General features: G+C 33.3%; 1 protein-coding gene across 1 annotated transcript; it reads right to left on the bottom strand.

The window, feature by feature from the left end:
• Nucleotides 1–3326: 3326 nt before the first annotated feature.
• Nucleotides 3327–10096, bottom strand: LOC124994271 (UDP-glucuronosyltransferase 2B17-like). The gene is given in 5 exon segments (XM_047566035.1): nt 3327–3578; nt 7965–8113; nt 9374–9384; nt 9386–9432; nt 9785–10096. Coding segments are annotated over 5 exon segments (771 nt in total).
• Nucleotides 10097–11662: the final 1566 nt, after the last annotated feature.

The raw sequence follows: 11662 nt of genomic DNA, 5'->3' as shown, positions 1-11662 counted from the left end.
AATGGCCTGAACTGATCAATCAAAAGACATGGACTGGCAGATTGGATTAAAAAGAAAGACCCAACACTATGCTGCCTTCAAGAGACCCATCTCATAGAAAAAGGGAGCATGGACTAAAGATGAAAGAATGGGAAAAACCATACCATGCACATAGATTCAGTTAAAAAATGGGGGTATCCATCCTCATAACAGATAAAGCAGACTTCAAGCCAAAATTAGTTAAAAGGGAGAAAGAAGGACATTTCACACTGCTTAAGGGAACTATAAATCAGCAAGACATAACAATAATAAATATTTATGTCCCAAACAGTGGCTCATTCATGTATGTCAAACAAATCCTTCTCAATTCCAGGAACCAAATAGACCACAACCCAATAACACCATTGGACAGATCTTCCAAACAAAAATTGAACAAATAAATCATAACTCTGAATAACACAATTGACACTGACAGGTTTCTAGAGACATATGATCCACCCAAACTGAATCAGGAATACATACATGATTTAAATAGCTCAATTTCAAGCAATGAAATAGAAGAAGTCATCAAAAACCTACCAATAACAAGTCCAGGACCAGATGGATTCTCAGTCAAGTTCTATAAGACCTTCACAGAAGAGCTCATTCCAATACTCCTCAAAGTATTCCATGAAATAGAAGAGGAGGGAACTTTTCCAAATTCATTCTACGAAGCTTTTATCATCCTGATACCAAAACCAAAGACACACTGAGGAAAGAAAATTTCAGACCAATATTCCTGATGAACATATATGCAAAAATTGTTCACAAAATTTTAGCAAATTACATACAAAAACATGATCAAGTGGGTTTTATCCTAGGGACGCAAGGTTGGTTCAACATCTGGAAATCAATAAATGTAATTCACCACATCAACAGACTTAAAGTTAAGGATCACATGATTATTTCAATAGATGCTGAGAAAGTGTTTGAAGAATACAGCACAACTCCATGCTTAAAACACTAGAAAAAATAGGGATAGTAGGAACATTTCTCAACATTTTAAAGGCTATCTATGCTAAGTCCATGGCCAACATCATTCGAAATGGAGAAAAACTTTAAACATTCCCCCTAAAACCTGGAACAAGGCAGGGATGCTCTCTTTCACCACTTCTATTCAACATCATCCTTGAAACTCTAGACAGAGCAATTAGATAGACCAAAGATATTAAGGGAATACTAATAGGAAAAAAAAAAAGAACTCAAACTATTCCTATTTGCCAATGACCTGATTCTATATTTAGAGGAGCCAAAAACTCCACCACACAACTTCAAGAACTCATGAATGAATTCAGTAAAGTAGTAGGATATAAAATCAATGCTCATAAATCTAATGCATTTTTATTCATAAGTGATGAATCCTCTGAAAGAGAAATTAGGAAAACTACCCCCTTAACAATAGCTTCAAAATAAGATAAAATACTTGGAAATCAATCTAATGAAAGAGGTGAAAGAACTCTATAATGAGAATTAAAGAACACTAAGGAAAGAAATTAAATACAACTTTAGAAGATGGAAAGATCCCCCATGTTCTTGTATAGGCAGAATTAATATTGTCAAAATGGCCATACTACCAAAAGTGCTATACATATATAGTGCAATTCTAATTAAAATTTCAATGATGTAACTCATAGAAATAGAGCAAGCAATCATGAAATTCATTTGAAAGAATAAGAGACCCAAAATAGCTAAAGCAATTCTTAGCAGGAAAAGTGAAGCAGGGAGTATCACAATACCAGACCTTCAACTATATTACAGGGAAATAGTAATTTATTGGCACCAAAATAGACAGGTAGGTCAATGGTACAGAACAGAGGACAGAGAGACAAACCCACAAAAATACAGTGTTCTCATACTAGATAAAGTTGCCAAAAACATACAATGGAGAAAAGACAGCCTGTTCAACAAATGGTGCTGGGAAAACTGGAAATCCATATACAGCAGAATGACACTAAACCCTTATCTCTCACCCGGCACAAAACTCAACTCAAAATGGATCAAGGATCTCAGAATTAGACCAGAGACCCTGCACCTAATAGAAGAAAAAGTAGGTCCAAATCTTCATCATGCCGGCCTAGGACCAGACTTCCTTAACAGGACTCCAAAAGCACAAGAAATAAAAGCAGTAATCAATAACTAGTATAGATTCAAACTAAAAAACTTTTTCTCAGTAAAGGAAACTATCAGCAATGTGAAGAGAGAACCTACAGAGTGGAAGAAAATCTTTGCCATACACACTTCAGATAGAACACTAATCTCTATAGTGTATAAAGAATTCAATAAGTTTATACCAAGAATACAAATAACCCAATCAATAAATGGGTTAAGGAAATGAGCAGACACTTCACAGAAAAATATCTATAAGCAATCAACATACATGAAAAAATGTTCAACATCTCTAGTAGTAGGAGAAATGCAAATCAAAACTACTCTAAGATTCCATCTCACCCCAATTAGAAAGGCATTTATCAAGAATGCAAGCAACAGTAGGTGTTGGCAAGGTTGTGGGGGAAAAGATACACTCATACATTACTGGTAGGGTTGCAAATTAGTGCAGCCACTCTGGAAAGTAGTGTGAAGATTCCTTAGAAAACTTAGAATGGAACCACCATTTGACCCAGCTATTCCACTTCTAGGCCTATACCCAAAGGACTTAAAATCAGGGAAAAATGGATAAAGAACTGACCATATGACCATATGTGTATGTATGTATGTATATATATATATGTGTGTGTATATATATATATATATATTTTAACCTTTTATAAGGTAAATTATTCAGTAGCGGTACACATATTTACATCTAAAGCAATCATTACCAGAGAATGTTACTAAGCAAACTGAGAAATAATACGAATTGGACACAATTCTCTTCTCCTGACTCTGGTCCTTGATTATAATACTTCCACATATTTCCACTTTCTGCTTTTCCAAAGTTGAGAAGTCTACATACTGAGTATATGCTGAAGTTCTTGCCTTTTACTGGATTTTTTAACAGTATAATATAATTAGGGCTCGTCTTTGTTGTGGCACAGTGCCCCTATTTTCTAAATTTTGTAGGGTAAGTAATGGCCCAGGAATATAACTTATATAACTTATATATCTTACATATATTTATATATGTTTATATTTGTCTCATATATATGTTTATATTTGTCATACACACACACACACACACACACACACACACACACAAACAACCTATCTAAAAATCCACTTGGATTCTTACTTTGCTTCTAAGACTTTACTTCTGGGAACAGTGCTGCTGTGGTCATGTGTGTGCAAGTTCCTCTTCAAAACTTAAGATCTTACACTGGATCCCCTGAGACCTCTTCCTTCCCAGCACCACTCCCTCCCCTTGCTCTTTCAACCACCTTCGTAGTTCCCCTCAGCTCCTTCACACCCCTTGACCTGCCCTCACTCAAGGTCCTACAAGTTCTCTCACTCTGTGACCCACAGCCACACTTTTCAGTGTCCTCTTCAGCTTCCAGGTTCCTCCAGTCACTGGTTCCTTTGACCTGTGTGAGAGCTCTCAAGAGACTCAGGATCCCCACAAGCCACTACTGGATGTTGAATGGGAAAAACACCTTGTTAGAAATAAAATGAATATGATATTCACTCAGAGGTACTCACAAGTCATCCAGAGTGACAGAAGATGTCTGTCTCCTCAGCCCAGTATTCAACCTCCATAAAATAGTTCCTCCACATGAGGAAAAATTAAAATGTTAAAAAATTAAATGTTAAAAAAATTAAAGTGTTAAAAACCTTCTTCATGAGCACTTGTTCAAAAAAACTTTACTCCACATTTTGTAGGTAGCCTGATTCATGGCTTTGACTTTAGAAGGAATACCATAGGTACTGTGAAGGTGTCTGTCATGTTATGCACTGTTTATGTAAGTATGAGTTATAATTCCATGATATTTCGTAAGTTCAAGATGGTATTCTTTATTAAATTTTTCAAATTTCTGATCAGATTTCTATTCTGACTTAGAGTTAAATCAGCACGTGTATAAATTAGATGTAATCAAATAACTACAAATATAGAGGAAAGAAAGATACCAAAATGGGCTTCATGTTCTCATAACTCAAATAAGTTTTTAGTGAAAAAGTTAGATTGACATTGGTTTAATGACCATTGGTTTAATGACAATTGGTTTTAATGTATTTCTAAGCAATCAGTATGAAGTGTATTATGAACTTATATTTTTATTTTGTACAAATTAGCCAGTCACACAGGGTTAATAAGGTAATGTTAAGCCTTATTAAAATTGTCCTAATATTACTTAAAATCATTTAATACTAAACTGTCTGGGGCAAGACTGTGATGCACAGAATATCTGTGATATACAAAATTTAATGGTGACGATTATGTAGTGAAGTATGGTGTGTTCAGTACTCTTTTACTTTTCTATGAATATAAAGAAAATTTAGATAAAATTGAGATAAATTCTTACTTAACTTTTTTTATGCTCTACAATTCCTTATAACTTAAATTTAATGAAAATGTTGCAAATTTTATCTGTAAACTATTCTATATTGTTAAAAGTTTAAGAATCACTGGAATTCATGAGTCTGGTATTGATTTAGAATTTCTGTGAAAGAATTGTTGAGTCATATTAATTCTCTAATATTATATATGTTTGGGTATAGGTTTGGTGAGCATATGTTTGTACATACATTGTTATGACATGAAATTACATGGTAAAACTGAGTTCCTGGTAGAATGTGCTGTGTAGAACTGGCTATAACAGATTCTTTTTATGACCTCACTGTGTCGGGCAGGAAAATTTTTCACAGCAGTGGGAGAGGCCTTTCTCCAGCAGAGACTTGGTCACGCTATTGAGTAACTCACTTCAATCTCTAGAAAGATCCTGAAAAAAAATATAAAATAGCAATTTTTGGAATTGTCTTGGGATTTTCCTAACAGGGTGCTTCTGATCCTTTGCCTTAGATATAGTCCATACAAGAATAATTCTAACATGTTCAATAAAATCCCTCACTCAAAAATGAAATGCAGAGTCAAAGTTTTTCGGACATCCTATCAAAATCATTTGCTCATTTTTTTCTGTTTTCAATTCATTGTTTTCTGTTTTCATCTGTAAAATAATATCCACACTGTCCCAAGCAAAGTAGCATATTAACTTGCTAACTGTTGGATAGGCTTTCTTTGAAAAAATGTTTTAAAGAACAAGATATAATGACTTCATATTTGTCTTACAGGTCCCCAATTGCTATAACATTGTTCAAAATTATAATTTCAACTTGATGACATCCACTTCATGATGAATGCATCATTCCTGTGACTCACCTGATACATCCAGATATTCTATGTGTTGTGATGACTTTAGTACTGTAGGCAGTGATATTTACTTTAATTTCACTGATGCTCACCTAAATACTTCTTCATCCCTGTTGTGTGAAATATTCCCTTTTTTCTTTTATTTATTCATTCATTTATTCATTTATTTTTTAAATTTTGTGCATACTTATATGAGTAACTTACATATTCTTGTATTACAGATTATCCCTTAAGAAGACTGGTCATTCTCATTTTGCAACATCCTTTAAAATTAAAAAATTAAAATTTAAAAGTTCATTATAAAACATTGGACTAATATAAAAAGGAAATTATCTTACTACTAATCTCCTTGTTGTTTAAATTTTAAATTGATTCAAATTTTGTATGTTAACTGCAGGATACACAGTTCAGTGTCCCAGCATTTGCTCAGTATGTATGTGGACCTGGGTACCATCCCTAGATTAAAAAATACATATAAATATGTATTTTTTTTGTTTTCTGTTAATCCAACAAAGTGTACATATATATATATTATTTTAATATATATGTCACATATTTAGAGAACTCTAATCCTATAATATTTGCTTTTTCATTCTCCATGAAAATAACAATCTTATTAATTATTTACCCCAAATTTTCCAAAGATATTTATATAATGACTGACAATGTAGTTGAGTATCTTTAAAAAATGATTATATTCGTATAACACGAACATAGTGTAAGTTTTATACCCTCCTCCATTTTGTATACATAAATAATTTCCAATGTTTCTTTTATAAATTACTGTTAAAAATATCTATACAGCCTAACGTTTTGGTCTGTATAATTTCAAAATTGGTGAAGTAAATTGAACTATGCCTTTTTATTTTTTTTCATTATATTTGAAAAAAATTTGGTTTTCCCATAATAGTTGTACACCTTTTGAGGAATTGTGTGATACATCAATACTTGTATATAATGTTTAGTGGTCAAATAAAGACAATTAGCACTTGTGTCCCCTTAAGTATTTATCAATTCTCTGATCTGGGAACATTCCAAACTCTTTCCTCTAGTTATTTTAAAATATACAATACATTACAAAATGTCATTTTTTTAGATTTCTGCTATATTTTCCAAATATCTGATTCTTCCACGTATACAGAAATTTCTGAGAATCTACAAGTGAGTGGCAAGGAAGCACTTTGGAGACATAAGAATTCATATAGATCTGATAATCATCCATGTGGATTTGAAGCTTGTTTAAAACTTCATTATCAAAACATCCTCTCTTTTCATGACTAGTCTGCTAATCATGGTTTTTCTGGTCCTTTTAACCTGTTCTCTTACTTTTTTATTGACATTGACATTATCCCTTAACATGAATGGAGAAATAATTTACCGAAGGCTTGGACACTCCAAAATGTTCTTTTCTCTGCTTGTGGAAATGGGAATTATCATATTGAATTAAAAGTTGAAAAAGATTTTATGTGACTACTAAAGGTGTGACCAAAAATGATCTCTTTTTTGAAAAAATTCATTTTTATTTTTTTAAAATTTAATTTGTTCTAATTTGTCTTCCATGACAGTAGAATGCATTTATGCATTTTGATAATCATACATGATAGAGTGTCAACCCTCATTTTTCTGATTATACATACTGTAGGATCACGTCAGCCATGCAGTCATTTATATACATGAGTTAATAATATCTGCTTCAATATACTATCCTTCCTACTCCCATAGCCTTTCTTCACTCCCCCTCTACATAATCTAAAGTAACTCTATTCTTCCTTAAGACCAGTCTCCTTATTGTGGATTAGCATCCACATATCAGAGAAAACATTTGTCCTTTGGTTTTTTGGGTTTCTCTTATTGTGCTTAGCCTGATTAAGATCAAAAAATGATATAGTAAAAAAAGTCTGCTTTTCAATTGTGCATATTGGTATGATATTTATTAAAATTACATTAATTATGTGATTCATTGTAAGACATATAATTATATATGTTTATAGTTCTATTCATAATTATAAACTCAGGGCAGCCTTCACAGACAAGTAATACAAATTAAAAGGTACTATTGAAATATACACAGTTTATATTCCTTGTTACATGTGTAATATGCATTTTTTCTATTATCTTTCTGTCAGGCAGCTGTGGTAAGGAGACTCAGTTTCCTCAGGGAGTTTTCCTGAGGTCCCCTATAGCCTTGGGATAGGCAAGAAACACCTATGTTTTCTTTATTATAACAATTCCCACACAATTTTTCTTTTTTGCTTACAGTCTACCATTCAGTGAATAATGAAAGGTGTTTGGAACAGAGATTGCCCTTTTGTTTGCATATTTGACACTTTCCTGTGGTACATGTTAGTCACTTCTCGATATTCTGTCAGAGAATGACTGGTATTTTCCTATGTGTTCAATAATGAAGATCTCCATTTAACTCATCCTATCCTCAAAAGTTCCTTAAAAGTTCCCATTCTTCTGTAACAAAAATGAAATTCACATACTTGTGAAGGTATAGACATGCAAGAAATTCAACTGATAGGTCTCTTTGCTCCATTTCCTGTGAGTCTGTCACTGTGAGTGAGCCATTCTGAGTGAGGAAGAGAGAATCATTCCTGGTGAAGAAGCAAGGACAACAGAAACAGCCAAAGGGGAACAGGTTTACCTTAGGCAGAGGTTTGGCAGGTCTGCAGTGGAGTCCTCCAACAAAATCAACATTTGGTAGGCTTGGGTGAGGAAATTCCAAATCCCAGTAGGTGTGAATGAGCCAGATATCTGCTTTTGCCATTGTCTCCGACAATGCAGTGGGTGGTCCTGAACAGGAAAAAGAAGACTAAAACTGTAGGACATCGAGGAGTTGTCAAATAGATAGGAATATGTCTGTTTTCTGAAAGAACTTTCAATAATGAAGACAAATATGTTTAAAAGTGTGTAGTTTGATAAAACCACTATGTGTGCATGGAAAAATATGTATATATATATAAGTGTATATTTACTCTCTCTCTATATATATGATGCTTATATTTATATATTTATATATATATATATACATATGTATATGAGATTCTGGAACAGACATTATCTGTAATCTACTCACCATTTACAAGCTTAAGTAACATAAAAATAGATAGTGTAAAGGTAAATATGTATTTTTAAATGTAATGTATGAAAAGTAAGAATCACAATTGTAAACACATTTTTGAGTTACATAATCCATTAAACATACCACACTAATGGAAAGATCTTTTCAACATTCTTCCATCTAGTTTGTACCATTTAGAGGAAGAACTCTGATCCTTGTTTCTGCAAGTGAACTGAAAGGAGTTTGAATATAGTTTTGTTCTTTGTATCTTCTACTGCTTTGGGTTCATGTTAGCAGCTTGCATGTATTTATTATGTAAAAATATTTTGAAAGAAGAGCTGGAAATACTAAGAACATGAGATAGAATGCTTTTTCATTTATTTCTTTTTCCTTTTCTTTTCTTTCTTAATGGACAGAGAGTTGAAACACAAAACTAATTAATCACATATATCTATGCTTCAATTTTGTAGGCCTTAATGACAATGAATTGCAAATTTTAGTGAAGGAATGTAGAAGGTGTAGAAACCACAATTTTAGGTCTCCTTCTCTGGGATGGAAACACAGCACACAACTGAGAAGGCATTCTTTGGACAAAATGACAAAATAGATTCTAAATGAAGAATCTGGTTGAAGTAAAGGGAAACATTTTCTCAGCACTACATGAATAGTTGTACTAGAAGTACACATGTAAGTCCTCAATCTTTGTGTGTCTGTACATGAAGACATTTAGTGAAATTTAAAGTTAGTTTTCAAAGACAAATAAAATAAATAGTGCAATGGTAACCTGTGTGACTATATGTGTTCCTGGTGTGTCTTATACAAGTGATGGCCAAAGATTTATCACACTTCATGTACATTTTTCTGCTGTACTTTGTGTTTGATAGATGATTTTTTTCTTAAATGACACTATTTAAAAAAATCATCTTACTATATTCTTGTATGTTCAGCATAAAAAATCCCAGAAAAGTTATGATTTTATACAACTGACTCACCTAGGATTTCAGTAAAACTGATTCCATCTCTTCTCATTAAATAATTCAAACCAAAAGTTAAAATAAATCATATATAGCATATTTTTTTACCCACTCAATGAATGTCATTTGATCACTTAGTTCTGAAAACATAACAGGAACGTAGGAAGGAGGACAGAGAAGTCCTCCACTGTACTTTTCCGTTGTGTAACCTGGAGAGAAGCACAAAGTTTACACAAATGGTTTTTGAAGAATTTCAGCCAGCAGTTCACCACAGGGAAAAAAGGCAACTGACAGAATGACGTCAAACCTTAATTCTTGTAGTTTTGCCATAAGTTTCTTGTTCAAAACTGCATCTCCACATATGTTCTCTAAAAAATCAGAAAGTTGACTCATAATTTCTTGCAACATTGAATAATATTTCCAAAATGGTTGTTTTTGTATCTCATAAACCATTACACTGATGGATTTATTATTAAGATTCTCTAAATATTTTCTGGAAATTGATGATGGATAGCTCTCAAATTTAATGGCAGATGAGTTATCTCCACCCACAAAAATGGAAACTGAAGGTTTCAAAACAGTCACCTCACACCCCCTCTGTGTGAGCTCCTCCAGTATTGCTTTCATGTTGATCCAATGGCTGAATTCCATTGTCCACACCAGCACCTTTCCACAACTTCCAGAATCAAAGTAACTACTCAGCTGTAACAGCAGCTGAATTGCAGTCATTTTTGTAGACATCCTGGTGAAATGCAAGGCTTCCTTTTTCCTTCAATTCCCTCTGTTCTTGCTAATATCCTTGAAGAAATCATTACTTAGTTAAAATGTAACATGTACAAATCAAAGTAAATACATGTCAACATTTAGAATATCTGGATGCCAAGTAGAAAAATCAAAGTTTTGTTGAGTTCATGTTTGTATATGTGTAATGATTATTTCATAATTATAAATACTTTTCTGCAGTTAATAATTGATGATCCAGCATGTGGAATACACGTGTCATGTTAAGGGTTTTAGAATTGTGTGTGGAATATAGGAAGTGATTACATGTGCCTTCTGACACCTTGACTGAAGCTAATGTAAATAAATAGTTGAATCAACATTTCTTAGGTATCATGGCTTAACAGATTTTTGTTAAATTTTGTTTGCATATAATTCACATAGGATAAAAATCACCATTTTTAAGTACACATTTCTATTGTTCAATAACAGAGTAGAATCTCAGAATTCTAAACCTCAGTTAACATTCCATGTTGAAGCATTTAGCAATCCATCCTCTCTTTACCTCTACCCAATGCACATCCCTCATTTCTAGGTAATCTCTAATGGATTTCCTCTCTTTATAGATAGGCTTAGTCTGTGGGCATTTCTAGTAATTGTTATATACTACATGGTTTTTAGCAATTGATTTCAACAATTTCAATAACTGTTATGGGTTTGGTGATTGATGTCAATACTCCCAATTAGGTTTTAAAGTTTCATCAATGAGCAGCATGTGTCATGGCTTCATTCCTTGTCATGCTGTGACAGAGGCATGAGCTATGCCTCTGGGCTGTGGTGACAAAGGAAGTCCTTTCTCATCCTGTTTTTGGGGCCATGTCATAAAGATTTAAGACATGTTTCTCAGAGTAGCAGGCATAAGTTTATTGGATAGGAAAAGGGAAAAGGGGATACACTCAAGGAAGTGAGTGATCCTCTCAGGAGGACAGTATGCTTTTCCTGCACTCCAGATATTTGGGGTCCAAGGAAATTTCCAGAAGTGTCTGCCCAAGTTCACCTTTGACTTTTGAAAGAAAGAAGGATGACTTCATCCTTTATTTTTTATTTAAAAAAATTTTTTTTATTATTTTATACACATTCAGAATTGAGAATCAGACCCTGTGCCTCACATTGGCAAGAAAAGCACTCTGCCACTGAGCCACATCCCAGTTGTTGCCTTTAGATTTTAAAGTTCCCACTGTGCATGGTAACTTCACGGGTACTTGAAATTCTAGGTCACTTTGAACCCTGCTGACCTGTTTTAAATGCAACCTCTTCCTATATAGATTTTAAGGTTACAGGTTAATTACCTTATCTCCTATGTTTTATAACCACGTCTTGGTAAGTGTCATAAAAATCCACTTCACCCTCCACACAGGGTAACTTGTATTCTTTTTTTTTTTTAATTTTTAAGATTCATTTCTTTTTTTTTTAATTTTTACAGACTGCATCTTGATTTATTGTACACAAATGGGTACAACTTTTCATTTCTATGGTTCTTATTGGAATTTTGGGCCTGTGTTTCTCTTGCAGATAACAGCTTGTTTG

Source organism: Sciurus carolinensis, chromosome 10 (genome assembly GCF_902686445.1).
Source record: "Sciurus carolinensis chromosome 10, mSciCar1.2, whole genome shotgun sequence".
In the NCBI taxonomy this organism is placed as follows: Eukaryota; Metazoa; Chordata; class Mammalia; order Rodentia; family Sciuridae; genus Sciurus; species Sciurus carolinensis.
The sequence above is the reverse complement of the archived record's forward strand: the minus strand, read 5'-3'. Positions and strand labels throughout refer to the sequence as shown.